General features: G+C 43.5%; 1 protein-coding gene across 1 annotated transcript in view; it reads left to right on the top strand.

Annotated features, from left to right (window-relative positions):
- The window catches only part of ACSL4 (acyl-CoA synthetase long chain family member 4), a 327,102-nt gene that overhangs the window by 202,782 nt on the left and 101,545 nt on the right, over positions 1 to 22,775 (top strand). Inside the window, exon 9 of the mRNA XM_085606507.1 lies at positions 2,690 to 2,761. Within this exon, the coding sequence (XP_085462633.1) occupies positions 2,690 to 2,761 (72 nt within the window). The remainder of the gene's footprint in view (positions 1 to 2,689; positions 2,762 to 22,775) is intronic.

The following is a 22,775-nucleotide window of genomic DNA, read 5'->3' as shown; positions in this document are numbered from 1 at the left end:
CATGTGAATCTATGAAAGATCCAATACTGTAGAACAAAAATAAGTTACTTACCCGTAACTGTAGTTCTCCAGTATTGGTATCTTTCATAGATTCACATACGACCCACCCTCCTCCCCTAGAGGCTCCCCTTTAGTCTTTGAGTTTATGTTTATACCCACTTGTGCTTGAAAATCTGAGGAAACTGTCCTCTGGGGGGGAGGTTCTAGAGGGTGCTGTCGCTTGACTGTTTGGTCCTTTTTTTTTTTTTTTAAAAGGGCGTAGATAGGCTATTAAATTCATGGCTGAGTGCCATTATAGCCAATGCTACGAACATGATTGCTTTGCTATAATACCGTGGGACTCCCATTTCGGTGATTGGGTATGATTCAAGCTTGTGAGTCTATGAAAGATACCAATGCTGGCGATCTACAGTTACAGGTAAGCAACATATTTTCTTCTCCCGTAGCTTGTGCCATAGACACTAGCATATCTCCTACCCAACAAAATGCAAAGGAGTTTCCCCATCTTCCAATGAAGCTGGTTGGCAGAAGCTCCAACGCAAATCTGCAGTCATTGGGGTTTGAAGTTATAAATTCGTAAATAATACGTGAACATAATGGCCATCAGAACGTTCCTGGATGAAGTTCACTAATGCCTAAACCTCTCCAATTATTGTGCCTATCCTACAACCAAGGAATCCTTTTTTACTCTGAGATTAGTTGAGAATTTTAAAAGAAAAGTAAAATACATGTACCAATTCAGCCTTCTGAATTGTGATGTTTTGCAAAACTACTCTGATGCAGAAAATGTCATCTTAATCATTGCCACAAGTCTGAATCTGATATTATTATTATTATTATTTTTAAACCTAGTTTAGAAAAGGTTTGGAAAAAGCAACATCTTTATGTATCTTGGATCCAGTGCCCAGATAGGGAATTTATCTTTGTAGTATTGTGCTACGCAGTGCAGGCCTAATCCATTGGGTACCAATGACACAAATGCAATTTCTAGATATCTTGTTATCTTCTGCTTTATGAACACTGAATCACTCGACCCACTTATCCTGCCTAGGGACCTCCTGTAGGCATGGTAATTAGCCTTAGTTTGAACTATTCTGCCAATGCTTTGAATTAATAGTGTAAAAGCACGGTTGTGGAAAGATAATGCTGCTTGTGAAAGCTAAGGTAAGAAGGGGATAGGGGACCATTTGTCACCCAAAGACAGGCTGGCTTGACAGCCTCCCTCACTTTCCAAAAAACAGACTCCGTGGGGGAAAAAGGCTTTTTAACGTAGGCCTTTCTAAAGCCACCCTGGCAGTCTTTAATTTAGAGAGGTGCAATGGAGTGGACTGACCATCTTAAAGTTTCTCTTTGAAGTAGAGGCGTCACTGGTTGGAACGGGACCAGTCCACGGATGGATTCAGTGAGCTCCGAGAGCTACTGTTAAGGCTTTCTGTGACGCCGAATGTTGCTGAACCTGACGAACGACAGACAAGATTGTGAGGGTGGACCGAGGGGCAATCCTGCTGCTTCCTTAGCAGTCAGGTTAACTGGCCGCCAGTAGCCCACAGGGGCCCAGGAGAGCCACTGCTGTGCCTAGGAAAAGTGTGGTGTGTAACCTGGAGATGACCAGCTAGAACCATTCAGGTTATGCATCTGGCTTTGGTCCTGAAGAATGGTTGAGGAGACTACAGGTAAACAACATAATCCTTGGATCAAAATTATTTTCACCATTGTGCATCATTGTGAATACCTGTGAATGACGTTTTCGTCTTGGCAGGAGGCTTTCTTAATGGCTGCTAATTAAGCCAGTTGAGCTACAGTCTAGTGCACCCTATGAACAGCTAATTTTGTCACTGCAGAACTTTTGGTCAGCTGTTAAAAATGCACTTTGAAAATGTAGGATTGTATTGTTTTTACTAGTTAAACTCTACCTCAATGTTTGCTCTTAGCCTTTTGTTGTAAACTGATGTTGGCATGCAGTGATCGTATTGTCCTAGTAAGTGCGCATAATCGATGGGCTTCATAGAAAACTGCAAGAATCTAGTTTTAAGTGATTTCCTTTCACCCAAGAGGCTTTCCTGCTGTATAGAGTTAAGTACAGTGACTCGTTTCCTCATTAAACATTGTCATGTTTTAGTAATAGTCACTGACCGACTGTTCCACCAATTTGGAAGTTGGCAACAGTCCATGTAACAGGGCTCAGCCAGGTTATCTTTCTGCACTGTAAGTTAAGTGAGAGTATGGAGGTGCAAGCCCAAGAACCAGTGTTAGGTGAGATTGGGATGCTATTAAATAGCCTTATTCTCCACATGCTTTGATGTGTTAGCTGTCAACTTTGTTTCAGACCTAAAATTGGAGGGTTGTAAATTAACAGCAGTTTCGTACTGTTGCAAGGGATACTGATAGTAACTAGAACAGCAGACCATAACGTTGTTTTACAAATTCAAAAGCAGGCTTGAATATATTTTAGATAGCACTGTACAATTATGAAGAATCATGCACACAAAGTGTAGTAGTTTGCATTTGTTTGAGATGTAGCTTTACAGGTCACACATCCTTCCAGGATAGCGAACCGCAAATGCCTTTCACGAGTTGGCACCTCCAAACATTCTACTTAACGTAGAATCCCAGTATGCAGTGTTAAATTCCTTTGCTATGGCGCTAATTGATATAGATTGTAAAAGGATTTTTTTCTTTTTTCTTTCAGGCAAGCAAAATTAAAAAGGGAAGCAAAGGAGACTGTAGTGTGTTAAAACCCACTTTAATGGCAGCTGTCCCGGTGAGTAATCTCCATTCATTCTATATATTCAAATCAAAAGCATTCCTTATACAAGGCAGGTGTCTGCTACTGATAAGATATGCAGCTTATTGGAACTGAGTGGCGGTCACTGTATATATTCAGGTACGTTATGAGGCACTTTACCAGTTATTGTAGGTGAGATTCGCACAATCATGGTTACCACATATGCAGGCCCTGCACCTCTTCTTAAGCTGTGCTTTTTGAATTGTCCAATATATAATCCGTGGCCAATTCAAATGGAGATTTCCTACTGCTCTAATCCTGCTCAAGCATTGTATCATGCCCCCATTACACACTAGATTCAGATTCCTACAGGAGCCCTACACTTTAAAACCTCTATGTATATTAATTGGCTCACTTTATCTGTGTCTGTGCTCTAAGGCATTTGTGTGACTCTTACAACACTCAAATTCCCATATCTCTTGATGAGAATGCTCATCATTTGAAAAACACAATAGAACAGAGGGGTGAGAGGTTCAGGTCCCTCTTCGACCTCCCGCTCAGACTTTAACCACAAAAAGAAGAGGGAGAAAAATATATAGTGATAAAAAATGAGTGAAAAGGAAGCGTACCTTGCGTTAAAAATTGCCATCACAAACAGCAAGCTGTGTCATGCTTCATCATAGGGCTGCTAACACACCTCCATGTTTACCCAACACTGGAGGTGGAGCACTAGGGAGGGGAAGACAATACAACAAATGTGAAATCAAAGGTGAGAAATAGTGCAGAAAAAGTGATATAAAAGCTGGTTGTATGCAAATGATTCATTTGCATAAGATGGCACCTACAGGTGTTAATTATAACCGAGGACTGGTGCGTCAACATGGCAATAACCTTTATGTCTTGTTGAATGGATAAAGTCATTCAATTATGACTGGGGCACTAATTGTAAGTGAAGGAGCACCCGAATCCAGAGATTTAAAGGGGATTCGGACTGCCCCCCATTATATTTTAAAGTGTGTTCGTGATGATGGGAGATTTTGCACCATTATTATTTTTGAGTCTGTTTTTTGTTTTAAGTAAGGGGCACTTAATTTGTTATGTGCTGTTTGGCTTTTATATTTGTACAGGTTCCCCTGCACACGCGAAGGGTTCTTTGAAAGGTGATACCACCCTCTTTCACTTCTGAATTCATTGAAGGGGAGGGTGAGCAATAGGGGTGGGCGGAATTTGCGAAAGTGACTTACGCAAATTATCGCGAAAATGTTTAAAATCTCCGCAAACACGCGGAAATATCGCGAAGATGCGGAAGTTTTTTTCCCGCCCGTTCGCGGTATCTTCTGCGTGGTCGCGGCTCGCCAACTTACCCATGCGGTTGCTCGCGGGCGCGGCCATCTTGTTTTCACACTTCTCGCGGTGCATGATCGCGAGAAGAAAGACGTGATTGCGTGACGCATGACGTTACTGCGGGCGCGAACTGTCGCGAGACAGCGCAAATGGCTACCAAGAATCCAACATCTCGTGGAGAACGCGACCGGATCGGGAAAACTTGTCGGCGAACTCGGGGATTCAGGTAAGGCGATCGCGTGCGAGAATGTATTTTACAGCACGAGCAAGAAACAATTTATCGCTAAGCTGCGGAATGCGGAAATTTTGACATTTTTGCGCTCTCCGCGGAACGCGAAAATGTCAAATTGTCGCAATTTCCGCGAGCGGAACAGAAATTTAGCCCAGGCCTAGTGAGCACCCAGGGTCACAGAGGTGAGAGTTGCCGGCTGAAACATGTCGACACCCATGCAGATTGGAGCAGGTGGAGTCTCATTATAAGTTCCTCTAATTAGCATCCACATATCTTGCTATAACTTTTAATCCTGGACAGGGCCCCTAATATTAAAATTGTAATAAGGATCCCCTGAGACCAGCTTTTATATCACTTTTTCTGCACGATTTGTCTCACCCTTGATTTCACATTATTTGTTGTATTGTCTTCCCCTCCCTGGTGCTCCACCTCCAGTGTTGGGTAAACCCGGAGGTGTGTTAGCAGCCCTATGATGAAGCATGACACAGCTTGCTGTGTGTGAGGGCAGTTTTTAACGCAAGGTGTGCTTCCTTTTCACTCATTAATGCTCATCATTTGACATGACTTTTCACAATTGTGTGCTCAAAGTGGTGGTGTGGATAAGTAACCACTCCCTCGAGTTCAATATGGAGAGGAGTTGGCCTAACGGCTAGGGCGCTCGACCTCGGACCTGGGGAACTGGGTTCGAGTCTCGGTAATGACGCTGAACATCCTGTGATTCTGGGCAAATCACTTAATCTCTCCGTGCCTAACAAAAATGAATGTGTGTTCTCCTGCAACGTAACTAGTGCAATGTAAAGCGCTCTGAAACCCGATTTGGATTCGGGTTAAGTTCGCGCTATATAAAACTATGCAAAAAAAAAAAAAGACTTGGATCCTGCTTATTTTGGGTCATAATTCTCATCTTACCTTGCCAGATTTTTTCTTGCCCTCCCAGCTTTGACAAGCACCAACCCCAGTTTTTCTGTGTGGAACCTTCGGTTCATGTTTGACCATCACTTGTGTCGGTAGTTCAGATGAACAAACTTGCTGCAGCCTGTTTGCATTTTTGATATGTGTTGCCTAAAAATCTTCCCCACTTGCCTTTTCCATTAGAATGATACAGGCAACTTTATAATGCCACCTACAATACTGTAATTTTCTTTTCCTGAGATCCCAAGCCTATACACTTTAGTGTCCTAACATTTACAGAATACAGTTGCCTGTCCTGGACTCGATTGGACTATCAGAGCATCCGTTTATAAGGTGCTGAAGCCCATGCATTGGCTTCTCGGTTGCACAGAGGAGCTTTTTCTAAAATTGCGGTCTGGTTATCAAATCCTTTCTTTATCAAGGACCTATCCATCTTCAAGATGAGCTCATTCACTACCAGCCTACTCATACCCTAAGGTCGTTTCTGCACGATTCCGGTCTATTCCGAAGTATTACTGTGCTAGGTTTGGAGGTGTGCTTTTCTATTCTTGCCACAAATTTGTGGAGTTCACCTCCAGACTACCTACATGCACACTATGAACTTCTCATTTTCTACAATGCTTTAAATACCTGGTTCTCCTCTAGATTCTAGGGTTCCTTTTTCTTATGGTTTTCTTTTCAACCCCCGATTCTAGTACCAGGAGAACTTTTAGGCTACCACACACACTCTACAAATCAGTACATACATATATAGCTCTGCTATATGAGAACTGTGATGAGATTGCTAGACTGTGGCTACGGTTGCTCTTCCTGTTCATGGTAAGCTGTTTTGATCAACCTTATACAGTGTGTTGCATCTGTTGAAATCAAGGTGATGGGATACCAGTTGAAATGGTAAGGATTATCCTCTGACTGACAATCCTCCCTGTTTCCAGTTATTCAAGTGGTCTAAAGTTCAGACAGAAGCAGAGTAATGCTTTATACTGTGACCGGAGCAGCTTGCAACCGAACATTTGGTTAGCGAGATGCTTCTATTTGGTGAATGTGACCTTTCTAATGTTACTCTGGTTTTAAACTTCAGTACCAGGAAGTGCTGAGTTGGCATTAGCTGAATTCAGAGGTTAAAATCTTCAGTACCCTTTAATTGGGCCATATGCCACCAGTTATGTACATTGCTTAGAAATTGCAAAAACCTTTAAAAAGTTGATATAAAATATAGTCTTAATATTGTATAACAAGATTCTAGTTGGAAAGACTCCCAACACCCTGTAGAATCTCCAACATGGCTTCTTCCCTAAACGTTTTGAGATATTCTCTGTTCACTTCAACAGGTCAGTGAGACCGTAAAAGAAGCAAATCTTCATTGGCACAATGTGACTTGCAGCTGCCAATGGCCCAAACAGTATAGCGAGGATCCAGTTGGGCCCTCTGAGTCAGTTATCGGATTTGAAACGGTGCCGGTACACAGCCCTTTGAGGTCTTCACCTTTTAGAGTCTGGTCAACCCATGATGTCGGCGGCGCCGATCAACGCTGCACCAAGTAATCTTCCTGACACTGACGCATTGTCTTACTGCATCAGATGCTGCACTGATGGAGCCGTCTGCTTTACGCAACTCTCCATCTGCCCTCATAGTTTGGCAGGCAAAGGGGAGAATATAGGGTGTCAATACCCTTGGGACAATACTCTCCAGCCTCCCTTGGAGGACAATTGGCTACCTGACCTGAGTGAGAATAGTGGACTTCAGTCCTCCCCAGTTTTAGATTTACTTTCTCCACCTGGCATGATAACAGAGGTGAGTTCCTTTTATGTAGTGTTAAGGAGGGCAGCTGTTGTCTTAGATTACCAGCTTCTTTCTTTGGAATTGTCCACAGACCCTTTGGTGTAAGTTCTTCAACAGGGTAAAACTGAAGTGGAGCTCTTACTTCCTTATAATGAGTCTCTCCACTACATATTGTTAGGGGCTTGGGCAAGGCTGTAACGGGAATGCCTGTTGACCTGGATATATCCAATAGGCATCAGCCTGCCCCTGGGGAACCTGATTGTTTCTAAAAACATCCCTCCACAAAAGGTCTTGTTGTGCAAGTAGCTACAGCCTCTGCGCACCCAAATGTCCAGATGGCTAGAAAATTGTGGGAGGAATATTTTCTCTTCAGTTAGTGCAGCATTACTGTCTTTGAATACTACATGTATTCTCAGCAGGTTTTCACATGCGTTTATGGGACTGAGTGGAATGTGCTGCACTCTCTCCCAGGGGAAGCCAAAAGTGAACCTCTACAGTTGCACGATGGCTGAGAGGCAGTGAAATTCACCATAAAATGTGGTCTGGACACCACTGATTCTGTGGGTAGAGCTATGGCTCAGTCAATTGCACTGCACAGAGATGCTTGGCTGCACCAGTCTGGGTTTTCAGAGCCTGTACAGAATAGCCTGAAAGATATGCCGTTTGATGTACATTTATTTGGTATACATGCTGATTCGGCTTTGCAACGATTTAGAGCTTCACGGTGTGATAGAGATGCTTAGACATGTCTTTGAAGGCTCTGCTTTTGTTCTTTCTGACATGTGTCGACAGAAGTGTTTTTTACTCTCTGAGTTGAAATTTGTATTCTTATACTTGCAACCGGTGTGGTGTTTCTGCATACTGCAGAAGTATATGGTTGTTTAACTTGAGATACTGACAAAGTTTTCGCCTGACCTTTCCTCCAGTCATTTACAATTATAGTGCTGCATTTATTCTGTAGTACAGTTGTGTTCTTTGCACTATATTCTGCGATATGTGGCATTCTTGATTACTATTTACTGCTTGGCGCAAACGTCGTGCCTTTCTCCTTCAGCTCTGTCATTGGCAGGTTTTCAGCTGTTTATTTGTGTTTGGTATTTGATACCTCATATATGTCTTGCAGTTTGCTGTACTCTGCTGAAGAGCTCGAGCTCAAGAGTTGATACCTACATGGTACGTCCTGTACTCTGTGAGCATTTCTCTATGTGAGCATTTCTCTGTGTGTGTGTATGTGTGTATATATATATATATATATATATATATATATATATTGTGTAAAGCGGGTTACAGGTTCCTTGCCCAACGCCAAATAATCTCAGACACTGGTCCCCACCAGTGTTATTCTTATATTCAATACAATCAACATTGAGATATCAACATTCTCACACAGTAACCATTAATAATACAATGAGTCTTCTGTTTCCATCTTTTTTGGAAGTTTATTCTTTTTTTCTTTTGAAGTCAAAATAAACAAATGCCAACACGTGTTTCGCGCACACTGCGCTTCTTCAGGGCTGTCACACAAACAAAATTGGTACATTTTAGAGTCACAATAATCCATATAAAATAAACAGATTTACATGGCTACACATATATACAGTACTATTGTAATAATATCCAGTTTCACCAAAATTAATCTCCTCGTTGCCAATGAAAGCGTGTACAGATTCAATCTTGTTTAACCGGGATTACAAAAACATTTTTTAGTTGGTTCTATTGGCATAAAGTTTTTTCAACTTTCTTGTACATTTTCTAACATGATTCTAAATACTAAGCTATAATCTTGCAGCCTCTCTAGAAATGGATCAATTGGATAATCTTGGTTATGCCAATGATTACACAATTTACTCTTCCAGCTGTAAATAAAATCAAAATTGTTACTGCTGGAGCAATTTTTACCTCTTATAAATGACTTATCCCATTCCTTGAGATAAATCCTTTAGAAACTTTTCATTATATTAGTTGCATCTCCTTTCTGGTCATAAGTTCCTAAAACAACACATAATGGTTTGACCATATTATTCTTTAATTTGGCTCATATGCCATTGGTTTTTACTATTTCTATTTTAAATCATGTTCTCACCTTAGCGAATTATTGTTTCTTAGTATATACAGTCCAATCTTCAAAACTTGTATTTATTCACACTATGTCACTGGTCTAGCGCCCCTTGATACGGTCTGGAAAAACGAGAGAAGAATGACCCTATATTATTCTTTAGTATATGCTGTCCCAATTATAGAGTTATACACTCTGACCCCATAAATTTAGTTACTTAAGGCTTCCCAACGTTTTCTATCTACATTCAAATAAGCTAATTCACAAAGTTTAGATGGAAGTATTAAAGGCAATCATGTATCAATCTTGATTTAAATACTCTCTTGCTATGTTAAACTCATAGTTAGTGCAAAGCAAGTAGAGGTTTAAATAATAGAATTATTAAAAAGGAGTCAAGATTAGGAGAAGTGCCTTTTACTACACTTTGTATTTCTAAAATAGGTAAATGACCTAATTTCTTGGCTATCTCCTTACTGCTATGCTTCTAGGCGTCTGTCCGACCGTTTCTCCTCTGATTTAAGCAGGTAGTATGCTGTTAGCTACTTCCGCTATATATACTCCACCCAATTAACCTCGTTCGGCTGTTGAGGGCGGGAAAGTGGTTTTGAAAATGTTTGCCGTTAAATAAAGTTCTGTAGTAGGGGATCTCTGTGTATAGTCATAATCTAGTGAATAGTCCCGCCCATGTGCGTGGACCCCGGAGCAATAAAAAATAATCTCTAAAGGGGACAAATCATGCAGACCTGCATACACCTTTAAGAGAGAATTTAATTTAAAGACAGATAATGCAGCCTATACCCACAGGCTACACTGTCCAGTACTTCAACTAGAATTCCACCAACATCCACAAACCGCACTGCCTGTCTAGTTTTTCTCCACATAGGAAAAAACCCTGCCTCTACCAGCCAAAGCCTCTGGAATGATAGAGAGGAAGGAGTGGACAGACAAGCCCCATAGGCTGCCATTATGTGGCTTAGAACAGGATACTGTGCCTTTAAGAAAACTTTCCAGATTTCCAGAACTTTCCCCAGTATCCCAGAATGCCCAGCAGGTCCCATTTACTTTCAGTTCTTTTTTCCGGCTCCTGCTAGCAGGACCCTGGAGCATTGAGCTCTCCCCTTTTCAAGGGTTTATTTGAGATTTTGGCAATTTTTGTCACTTTTTCTTGTGTTTAGTAGCTGGTACTGTCAACATGCCTGGCTTGTTTGACAAGTGCCCGGAATGTGGTCGAAAGAAGGCTAAAACTGATCCACACGAGGTGTGCATAGGTTGCCTTCCCCAGTCCCACGTGCCTGAAAGCTGTACCATCTGCCACTCGTTCTCAGCCAGGACCCTGAGGGACAGAATGAAAATCAGGCTTCAAGTTCTGGAGGAGCGAAGATTGAAGGCACCAGGTGGGTCTGGAGGGGCTGATTTGGCCCATACTCAGGCCCCTGGGGGGCTCCCCAGGGGCAGGAAGACCAGTAAGCGCTCCCACTCCCCGTCGACGTCGAGGGCGTCGACGGCGACGTCGAGGAGGATGACCACCGTCTGTTCGCCGTCTCCCCAGGGCTCTGGGGAGAAGCGTCGTCGACGATCGCCGTCGAGGGACCTGAATAGGCCGCCGTCGACTACATCGGCGTCGGCGACGACGCCGTCGTCGGCCCCGTCCAACGGTCGTCGTCGAGATGGGACCCGGCGTCGGCATTCGCCGTCGAGGGATCGCAGTTCGCCGTCGATGAAGAGGAGAAGGAGATCGACGTCGAGACGCTTTAGGTCGCCGTCGAGACGCTTTAGGTCGCCGTCGAGACGCTTTAGGTCGCCGTCGAGGCACAGGTCGCCGTCGAGGCACAGGTCGCCGTCGAGGCACAGGTCGCCGTCGAGGCGAAGATCGACGCCGAGGCGAAGATCGACGCCGAGGCACAGGTCGACGCCGAGGCACAGGTCGCCGTCGAGGAGAAGATCGACGTCGAGGAAGAGAGTCACCGGGATCGGTGTACTCGGTGGTGTATACGCCTCCTCGGATTCCTCCGTCGCCGCCTCCTCTCCCGCCTCCGCCGCCTCCACCTCCACCAACACCTCCACCTCCGTCACTGCCACCTCCACCACCGCCACCTCGGCCGCGGACGCTGCCTCCGCCGCCCCAGCCTCTGTCGCTGCCACGCACTCCTGTGGGACTGCCGCCGGTTCCCCCGCGGTCGGTTTCCCTTCCACGGTACCAGACTCCGCCGCAGGGGACCCCGAAGCCACGACGCCCACGGTCGCCTGGACCGGCGAGACCGGCGGACAGGCCGAAGCCGAAGAGGTCGCGCTCCCGCTCTCACAGGAGGAGAAGATCACGGAGCCGTGGACGGTCCTCGTCGGACTCAAGACGACGCCGTAGGAGGTATAGGTCCAGGTCGCGCACGCGCTCCTCGGACAGAGACCTTTCCCCGACGCTGTCTGACTCCCCGGGGACTAGGGTGTCTCCGGTGGACGACTTGGTCTCGTTCCAAGAGGTGCTGTTGCGAGGGGCTGCAAAGTTGGGTATCACGGTGACGGTTCCAACACCCACGACGTCCGTGATATTCGAGACGCTTCATAAAAAACACCTGTCTCGCCCCCTACTGCCTCTTGTACCAGGACTGGTGGAACCCGCCTTGGAGCTGTTCCTCACTCCCGCGACGACGAAGGCCGCTCCTTCCAGGCACATGAAAAAGTATAGGGCCCCGAAGTCGGATCCGTCCTTTTTGAGAGTGGACCCGAAGCCGGATTCGGTGATCGTGACGGCAGCAAGAAAACAACATGCGACCGCCCCGTCCTCCACGGTTCCACCTGACAAAGCCGCTGGCTGGATTCTGCGGGCAGGAAGGTGTGTGGTACCGCCGCCACCACCATGAAGGCGGCGAGTGCAGGGGCTTTGTTGGGCCGTTACGACCGGGCCCTGTGGGAGTCCCTGCAGCAATATGCAGACCTACTGCCACGGGACAAGAAGGAGGACTTCTTGGAGACAGTGCGCAAAGGCATGCTGGTTTCGAACCAAACGATCAGCGCAGCGGCGGATGTATCTTTATTGGCCGCCCACGCCTACTGTCATGGCGTCCACCAGCGGCGCCATTCGTGGTTGCGCCTGACGTCCCTCAAGCCAGAGGCTTAGCAAAGAGTGGCCAACCTGCCCTTCTCGGGGGAAACCCTGTTCGGGAAGCATGCGACGATGAGATGGCCGGCATGAAGGCTGAGGCGGAAACCCTGACGGCCGTCGGGTTGGAGAAGGCCGAGAAAAAGAAGAGCCCGTTCCAGAGGAGGTTCGGGTCTTCGGGCAGAGGGCGTGGGCAGGGCTCGGGACAGCAGCAGCAACAACAGCAGCAGTTCCGCAAGCCCTTCCAGAAGCGCCAGAGGGGTAGAGGAGGCCAGCAGGCTACTACCACAACCAAGGGCCCGGCCGGGTCTCGGCCCTGAGCGGCTACTTCCCCCTCAACCGTTACCCACTCCAGTGGGGGGAAGCATTCAATTTTTTCCGGCAGAGTGGAGAAAAATTACTCAGGACAAGTGGGTGCTGAATATTGTTTGCAATGGATACAGTCTTCGGTTTATCAGCCCGCCTCCAGCGATTCCGCCGGTCAGCTCTCGATTCCAGCTGAGAGAGCTCCAGGCGGAGGCAGACATCTTGTTGAGAAAAAAGGCGGTAGAAGAGGTACCTCTGTCTCAAAGGGGAAGAGGTCTGTACTCTCGGTTCTTCCTCGTTCGCAAGAAGGACAAGAACGAGTTCAGGCCCATTCTGGATTTGCGACAGGCAAACAAATGGATTCGCAGAGAGAAGTTTTGCATGCTATCGTTGCACCAGATTTACCCTCAGCTGCAACGGGGAGACTGGCTCTGTGCCATAGATCTACAGGATGCGTACTTCCATGTGCCCATAGCACGGAAGCACAGGAAGTTCCTGCGATTCCAAGTCGGCGCCAATCACTATCAATACACAGTACTGCCATTCGGGCTAAAGTCTGCGCCCAGGACCTTTTCAAAGTGCATGGCGGTGGTGGCGGCACACCTGCGGAGGAACAAGGTGTTTGTCTACCCGTATCTGGACGATTGGCTGATCAAGGCATCATCCTTCGCGGAAGCGCAAGAGCACTTCCGATGGACGTGCGAGCTCTTGCACAAGCTGGGGTTACACGTCAACATGTCCAAATCGGTTACGACTCCGGTCCAGTGCATACAGTACCTGGGGGCCTCCATCGATACGCGGTCAGCAAGCGTGTCTCCTTCGGAGGAGAGACGGTTATCACTCCTTCGGAAGGCTCAGGACCTCAGGACTGCTCCATCGACGACAGTGAGGAAGGTGTCTTCGCTGCTGGGATCGATGGCCTCCTGTATCTTCCTCACGCTCGGCTACACATGAGACCACTGCAGGAGTGTTTGGAGGATCAGTGGGATCAGAGGACAGGCTCTTGGGACGACAAGATACGACTGTCGCTGCATGCTCTTCAGTCTCTGAAGTGGTGGTGTTCGGCGGAAAACCTCCTCAAGGGGGTTCCCTTCCACAAGGACATTCCCACGACGAGTGTCGTGACGGATGCGTCTCTCCAGGGCTGGGGAGCGCATTCCGGGGACTTGCAGATTCAAGGAGAGTGGTCTGCGTTGGAATCGACATACCACATCAATTTCCTGGAACTCAGATCTGTCTTCCTGGCGCTGAAGGCCTTCCTTCCGTCCTTCTAGACCAACTCGCTGCTGATACAGACGGACAATACAACTACAATGTATTACCTCAACAAGCAGGGGGAGTCGAGATCGCGCACTCTGTCGCAGGAGGCGCAGGCGATCTGGCGCTGGCTGCTGGCCAGAGGACTGACTATTACGGCCACGCATCTGCCAGGGGTGCAGAATGCTCAGGCGGACGCCTTGAGCAGGCTGATTCAGAAAAACCACGAATGGGTCATAAACGACGAAGTACTAGGAGAAGTCTTCGCAAGGTGGGGGACTCCAGACGTAGATCTGTTCGCCACCGCCGAAAACAGCAAATGCCGAGACTTCGCATCCAGGTACTACCAGCGGGGGACGCTGGGGAATGCGCTATGGATCGATTGGTCGAACAGCTTTCTGTACGCTTTTCCACCCATTCCCCTGATTTCAGCGGTGCTCATCAAGCTGTCCCAGTCCAGGGCGCGGATGATCCTGATCGCCCCGGAGTGGCCCAGGCAGTGGTGGTTCACGGACCTTCTTCACCGGTCTCTCCTTCCTCACATGCGGTTGCCGTGCAGGCCGGACCTTCTCACGAAGTTCGGGGGGCGGATGGTGCACCCCAACCTCTCGTCTTTGAGTTTGGCGGCATGGCTCCTGAAATAGTGCAATATGGCCATCTGAATCTACCAGACGATTGTATGGACATACTGAAGGAGTCTAAACGACCTTCCACTAGGACATCCTATGCTTACAAGTGGAAGAGGTTCTGTATCTGGTGTAAGTCCAAGAACTTTGATCCGACAACATGTAAGGAAGATGTCATCCTTCCATACCTTTTACATCTGGCGCAGTCTGGCCTTAATTTCCATTCCATTAAGGTTCATCTGGCTGCTTTGACTGCCTACAGGAAATGCCCTTCACAGACTTCCTTCTTTCAGATCCCTGTGGTCAAGGATTTTTTGGAAGGCTTGAAGAAAGTGTTTCCTCCCGTCAGACTTCCCTCGCCTTCCTGGGACTTGAATGTGGTGCTGTCCAGACTGATGAAGGAGCCTTTTGAACCCATTCACAAGGCTTCATTGCAGCACCTATCCTGGAAGGCGGCGTTCCTAGTGGCCATCACATCGGCCCGCAGGGTGAGTGAACTTCAGGCATTATGTTGTCAAGAACCTTATACTGTGTTTCATGCTGCTAAGGTGGTGATGCGTACTCACCCTAAATTTCTTCCTAAGGTTATCTCTGACTTTCATGTCAACCAGACTATAACTTTACCTACGTTCTTTCAGAATCCCTCTTCGCCAGCGGAAAGGTCTCTCCATTCCCTGGATGTTCAGAGGGTGTTGAAATTTTATCTGGATAAGACCAAGGATATTCGTAGGTCTGACCAATTGTTTGTTTATTATGGCTCAGTCAGGACTGGTCTTGCGACCTCGAAGCAGTCCATTTCTCGGTGGATTGTGTCCTGCATACAATTGTGTTATCAAAAGGCTAATAAGACCTTAGGGGGTAAACCTAAGGCTCATTTCACCAGGGGCAAGGCTGCCATGACGGCTTTGCTGCGTAATGTTCCGATTGCGGAAATCTGCAAGGCGGCCACTTGGAAGTCGGTCCATACCTTTGCTGCGCATTACTGTCTGGACTCGGATGCCAGGGCAGATGCTCAGGTTGGGCAGGCTTCGCTGCGAAATTTGTTCGCACAGTAGTGGGTTTGTCTTGTTTGTTCTCCACCGCTGTTGTTGTGTGGGAATGGGTTTGCCATTCTATTCACTAGATTATGACTATACACAGAGATCCCCTACTACAGAAGGAGTAGTTTCTTTTCTGTAACTCCAGTTCTGTAGTAGGGGTATCTCTGTTATAGTCATAAGCGCCCGCCCTCCTCCCCGGTGGAGAGATTTATTTGTATGAAGAATGCTACAGGTCTGGCGTGCTACGCCTTCAAAAAGAACTGAAAGTAAATGGGACCTGCTGGGCATTCTGGGATACTGGGGAAAGTTCTGGAAATCTGGAAAGTTTTCTTAAAGGCACAGTATCCTGTTCTAAGCCACATAATGGCAGCCTATGGGGCTTGTCTGTCCACTCCTTCCTCTCTATCATTCCAGAGGCTTTTGCTGGTAGAGGCAGGGTTTTTTCCTATGTGGAGAAAAACTAGACAGGCAGTGCTGTCTGTGGATGTTGGTGGAATTCTAGTTGAAGTACTGGACAGTGTAGCCTGTGGGTATAGGCTGCATTATCTGTCTTTAAATTAAATTCTCTCTTAAAGGTGTATGCAGGTCTGCATGATTTGTCACCTTTAGAGATTATTTTTTATTGCTCCGGGGTCCACGCACATGGGCGGGACTATTCACTAGATTATGACTATAACAGAGATACCCCTACTACAGAACTGGAGTTACAGAAAAGAAACTACTCCTTTTCCTTTCCCCATAGCGCGCCTGTTTGGTCTTTGTATACAACTGCAATAAACCTCGCAGTAAGTATATAAAAATTAGTTTGAACAGAGTTTTAATGTTTAAAGATATCCAGAACGAATTCAAATTATAAATAAAATAAATACATTTTCTGTCTCCTGGTAGGGCTCGAACCCATGACGCCTCATTATACCATCCTCCACGTTCTTATAAAGTGTGCGATCCTACTTGCATAGTATAATACTGCATTAGGATGGTCTATGATCTGATGCTTGCTAATAATAAGCTTGTCGCTATTCCTACTTAAAGCAATCTTCCCTTTTTCAATACTAATTCTGCTGCGAACTTCAAAATTCATTTGACTACCGTGCTGTACAAAAATGCATTTAAAGTATATTAGTAAACCTATGTATATTAACAATACTTCTAATTCAAATGGCATTTGTTGATGTAATTTTACATTTTGAAACGAACCGATAACCGAAGGTCAAGCTCGAACCCTCACATTTATTTATGCCTGGTAGTGTTTAATATGCAGTGCTACTACACTTGCTACTTCTCATGTGATGTATCATTCTGCTTTTTAGTTAGTTATATCTCAGTGATCTTTCACCATTAATCCTTCTAAATAAAACCAAACAAATGCTTTTATGGTAGTTAGTCTACTTAATGCATGTAGATTCAAAATTTGAAAGTTTAAGGGACTCCAATGAGTAATCATGTCTTGGGTCATTCTCAAAACTGCTGCTCCTATTTACTAGATTCAATTTAAATGAATAGAACGTTATCTTTTTCTCAAACATCCGTAATTATTAAAGAGATTGAGATCAAGCTATTCATAAAGTTATTCCCTATTTCTTATAAATAGTGAATCCAAATTTATATGTAAGAATGTCATACAACGTATGTCACACATTTCATTTCAAGAATATTATCTGAAATGAATTATATTCTATCTTTCTTCTTGAAATTGTCACTTTGGATACAATTTAGCCCAACAATGTATATATTTCACGATCTATGTTCAAACCAAATTGTACCGCCTGCAATTCATTTATCCAATAGGTTTCTCTACATCTTAGTTTTGCCTCTAGATCTCCACCCCTTCTATCCACACTGGCTTGTTAAATTCCCATGAATTGAATATCTCTTATTTTAGTCAGTTTGTGTGTCTCTTTAAAGTGAACTGCCATGGGATATTTAGGATCACTATTTTTTATAGCTCTGAAGTGTTCCATCCATCTAATGTTTAATTTTCTCACTGATGAACCCACGTATATTTTACCACATATGCAAGTCATTGTGTATACACAATAGCTTGTGGTACAATTAATAAAATAACTGATTCTATATGTGTTATGATGTTTATTATCATAAAATATCTGTGCTTTCTCTACTACATGTTTGCAGCAGATACATTGGTTACATCTATAGCATCCTGACGGTAGTGCATTTCTTGTCTTTTCATAATTATCACTACCTATATTCTGAACTACATACTCAAGTGTATCACTAGGGCTTAATAGGTTGGTAAGAGTTGGTGCCTTCTAAAACCATTTTTGGTTTATTATGCAAAAGATGTGCAATATCCTTATCTAGGGTAAATATATCCCAATGTTTGCATAGTGAATTAAAAACTCTGTTGTTCCCTTCACTGTACGTAGTGATATATCTAATTACTTCATCTCTATTCTCTCTGGGCAGATATGTCACTTAGTAGTTCATCTCTCGTCACATTCTGACCTCTAGCTCTAGCTTTATCGACACATATTTTGTTGTATCCTCTTCTGAGAAATCTCTCGGTAATATCTTCACTGGCAATATCATATTCCTTGCCTTCACTACAGTTCCTTTTTGCTCTTATGAATTCTCCATAAAGAATATTATCAATTTGCCTTTTCAGATGTCCCGATTTAGCATGTAATATCGAATTAGTTGATGTGGATTTCCTGTAAAGTCTTGACTCAATATTTCCATGTGTGACATACATTTCAACATCTAGAGAAACAATAGTTTCCTTACTATATTCTAGAGCGAGTGTTATGTTATAGTTGTTTAATATTCAAATGATTATGAAAGTTCTAATTTTTCTTCACTCCCCTTCCATATCATAAACACATCATAAATATATCTAACCCAGTAGATAATGTTTTCTTCATAGACTTCTCCAAATTTCCAGGCATGCTCTTTCATAATGCCCCATAAATAAATTAGCATACGACGGTGCGAATTTCGCCCCCATCGCCGTTCCTGTTACTTGGTGAAACAAGTCATTTCTATAGTAGAAGAAATTGTTTGTAAGAACCAGGTTTAAAAGATCTAATATCATATTTGAATGCTGTAAATAGCTTGCTGATTTGGTGTACAAAGTATTTTACAGCTTCAATCCCTTTGTCATGTTTGATGCTGGTATAGAGACTTCCTAGTTCATATTTCTCATTTGTCGCAAAAAGGCTTTAGTGTCTAATATAAGACACGAGTGTTTTAACAAATGGTGCTAGAAACGTATCCTATTTATTCAGATATATGTTCTGTCATTCTTTCAATACCCAATATAATAGGTCTTCCCGGTGGTATTCTCCCACCTTTGTGTATTTTAAGAAGAAAGTAAATTATGGGTGTTTTTTGCTTTATCTACCCATAGGTAGTTGTATTCATCAGTATCTATTAGTTTTTTGTCTAGATACATTTTAAGTTTGTTCTTGACGGTCTCTTTTGAATTTGCCATTTGGATTGTATTGGCTTTAGCATAACTATCACGATCTCGAAATTGTCTCAATGCTTCATTATGATAGTCACTATGGTTTAACACCACTACATTCCCCCCCTTGATCTGCTTGTCGAATAGTAATACTCTTATCCTTGATCAAATTTTGCAGTGCTTCACATTCATCTTTATTCCGATTGTGATTACATTTTCTTGGTATATCTTTCATAACAAGATTAGTAAATACATCAATCACATTCTCTCCTTTTTGTAGGAAGTACATACTTGGATTTTGGTCTCAAATTACTCAACACTATGACCAATTTCAAGTTCCAAAGCAATGTCTTCAATGTCACAATTTGTTTCATCATCTAAATTTACAAGAACCCGAATATCAGTTAGTTCTTTAATAGAAACCTGACTAATATCTTTCTCAATACGTACAGTTTTCTTAAAATCCGGTTTATTCAAAAAGTATTTCTTCAATTTTAGTGTACAAGCAAATCTATTGACATCAACTTTATCTTTCAAATCATCCCATTTGTGTGAAGGTGCAAAACTTAAGCCTTTATTAAGAGCACTTACTTCTGCCAAGATTTTGTTAGACAAATTAACTATCAAGTTTTCTACTTCTTCATCTCCGTCTCCCTCTGTAATTGCGACCTGGTTCTTACCCAGTTTCTGTTTCTGTCTCGGAAGGATCTGGCCCCCCCTCCTTTACTGCCTCTCCTCCTCTTTTCTTGTTCTCAATCTCTCCCTCCTATTGTACTTTCCGCAATATATATATATATATATATATATATTTCACTGAAACCATAGGTTTCATGCACGTTATAGTTAGGAATTGGCATTTAAAAAGCCTTTGAAATTCACTGAAAAAACCATAGGTTTCAGGGGTGTTCTAGTTAGCTGGACATTCCCCTCATACAAAACCCTAGAAATTCCCCTGTTATAGTTAGTTCAGCTAACTAGAACTCGCGCCCCCGCAATGCACTGCTGATGACGTCACATATTACATCACTCATGACCTGGTCAGTGACATCACTGATGACATCACTGATGACCTCTTAAATGACATCACTGACGTCATCCAGTGACTGTGTGTTTCTGTAAAGTTTAAATTTGTTTTATATTTATAGTGAAAGGCCTGTGGAAGAATGAGTGGGTGTACAAGTGTGTGAATGGATGATTTTTTAGGTGCGTAACTGACTCTAAGTGAGTCATTAAATGTATCTTACTGCAGACTAGTGGCTAAACTGTGTGAGTGTCTGTGTGTAGGTGTATAAGTGGCTGCATGGTTTTGTGAATAGCTATAGGAGTCTATATGGGTTATTGATTGGTTGTCTGAGTATCTGTATTGGTGCTTGAGTGTGTGTGGGTAGGGTGTGTATGACTCTATGCATAGATGTGTGAGTGGGTGATTCTATGGGTGCATGGTTTTAAGAGTGCATCTGTGATGGACTGCATGGGTGGGTGAGTATATGTATGGGTGTGTTAGGGATTGAATGTATATCTCAGTGGTACTTGTGTGACTAACTACATATGTGAAAGGCAGTATATATGCGTGTAAGAGTATATAAGTGGGTATATGTGAGAGTGTGATTGTGAAAGTTGCTGTATGGATGAGTGTGTGCTTGTATCAATGATTGTATAAGAGCGTAGGAATGTGTTACTATTTTTATGAGTAAGTGAACTTGAGTGTGTATAACTGCATAGGTGAGTAAATGGGAGTGTGATTAATTATTTGCATGACTGACTAGGTGTGAGAGTACCTCTATGGATGATTGGTGGTGTGTGAGTGTCTATGTAGGTGTATAAATGCATATGATAGTCTTGTACGGAGTGACTTTGTATGAGTGACTTTACAGGTAAGTGAGTGGAGGTGTATGTATACCTAAGAGTTAATGAGTGGGTATGTAGTTATTGGTATTGGAGTACCTATGGTTTTGAGAATGGACGTCTGAAATTTTAAGTTGGTGTATCAACGGTTAAATTAGGGAGTGAGAAGATGCAGTAATTTATCACATGGATGATGTCACTGACCATGTCATGAGTGATGTAATATGTGACATCATCAGCAGTGCATTGCGGGGGCGCGAGTTATAGTTAGCTGAACTAACTATAACAGGGGAATTTCTAGGGTTTTGTACGAGGGAAATGTCCAGCTAACTGACCATGTCATGAGTGATGTAATATGTGACATCATCATCAGCAGTGCATTGCGGGGGCGCGAGTTATAGTTAGCTGAACTAACTATAACAGGGGAATTTCTAGGGTTTTGTACGAGGGAAATGTCCAGCTAACTATAACGCCCCTGAAACCTTTGGTTTTTTTCAGTGAATTTCAAAGGTTTTTTAAATGCCAATTCCTAACTATAACTTGCATGAAACCTATGGTTTTTTTCAGTGAATTTCAAAGGATTTTTTAAATGCTAACTCCTATCTATACCTTATCTCTGAAGATATCATGTTTAATGATTTTGATTGGATTTGTATATTTTTCAAATTCAGTGTGTCAATTTCATTACGTTTTAAAAAAAATACTTTTTATCACCATTTTTTAAACTTATTTTTTCAATTAATTCTTTTAAAAATTAAAAAATATTATTTGAACTTAATGGGTTTTTCAAACATATTTTTTTATATTTTTCAAAATATTTTTTTAACTATATGTTCAAAACTTTATCTTATATATATTTTTTCAATATTTTTGGATCCACGCACCCTACGCGCACCGTTCTCGATCCCTACGCGATAGCATCCGCGCATGGTATGCGTCGGGTACGTGTTTAGTGCGCGATTCCAATGCGACCGGTACGCGACTCCCAGCCTATACGCGACACGTTCGATGTACGTAACGCGACATTTACGCGCTTCCGCGGTGCTTCATCTGCGTCTGACGCGGTAGGTGTGCGGATCCCGCGAAATATTTAACATTTAAAAAAACATATATATGTATTTCATGTGAATATTAATTGAAGACAAACTCTAAACTAGTCTTAAAACTAATATATTTTTACATCTAATCCTATAATTTTTTTTAATTCAATTTCGCGGATGCGCGCTGGGTGCGTGATGTGTAAGCGCACGGTGCGCGGATCCCATGTGACCTGCAAAAAAAGATTTGATTGGTTCATTACACTTCCTCGTCTAACTATTGAAAGACCCCCACCCATTTCAATCCTTCTTCTTTGACCTTCTTTGGAGGACCATCTCTTTGGAGAGAAGAAGATTTTTTAAACTAAGTTTACACTTAGCTCTAACTTTTTTCAACTAAAAATGGCTTTAGGGCAGCAGCCAACACCTGCATCTCCTCATATTTCTGAGGATGAACTTTTGGAGGAGGCACCACCCAAAGAACGTTTTTCTTCCGTGGTGTGGACATTTTTTACTTTTCCCGAGGGGCAGAATAAGACCAATGCCACCTTGGTCACGTGCAAGATTTGCAAAAGAGTCCTGTCGCCAGGGGATCCTAACAAGAAATACTCGTGCGGCATTGCAAGTATGATGAAGCACCTGAGGACCCTTCATCCGAACAGTCTTGCACGAGAAGAGTGCCGACAGATGAGAAACACTCCTGTGCCTTCCACCTCATCGCAGCCGAGCACATCAAGAGTGCATCCATCAGCCCAAATCTTGGACATCCGTCCTCAATTTCAATTTTAAAAGTGCTCTGCACTAAGTGCAATGTGACTTTGTGCTATGGTGAGCAGTCGATCGATCTGATCTGCCGCCGGCAAGAAAGTCACATTTGCTAGTTTTTTATTTTTTTTTATTTTTTATTGTTCCCTGAAGTTCATTGTTTGGTTTCTCCTGGGTTTTTTATTTTTTTGCAGAAAAACCAACAAAAATTAAAAATTGTTCAGAAAACCCCCCAAAAAATTATAAAAGGAAAAAAAAAAAGTTCTTGTAAGAACTAACTTTCCTGGCTTAAAAAAAGAGCTACATTTATTTGTTAGTGTGAAAGTT

This window comes from Triturus cristatus, chromosome 5_2 (genome assembly GCF_964204655.1).
Source record: "Triturus cristatus chromosome 5_2, aTriCri1.1, whole genome shotgun sequence".
Lineage (NCBI taxonomy): Eukaryota > Metazoa > Chordata > Amphibia > Caudata > Salamandridae > Triturus > Triturus cristatus.
Note: the sequence above shows the minus strand (reverse complement) of the source record. Positions and strands in the feature narration are given on the sequence as shown.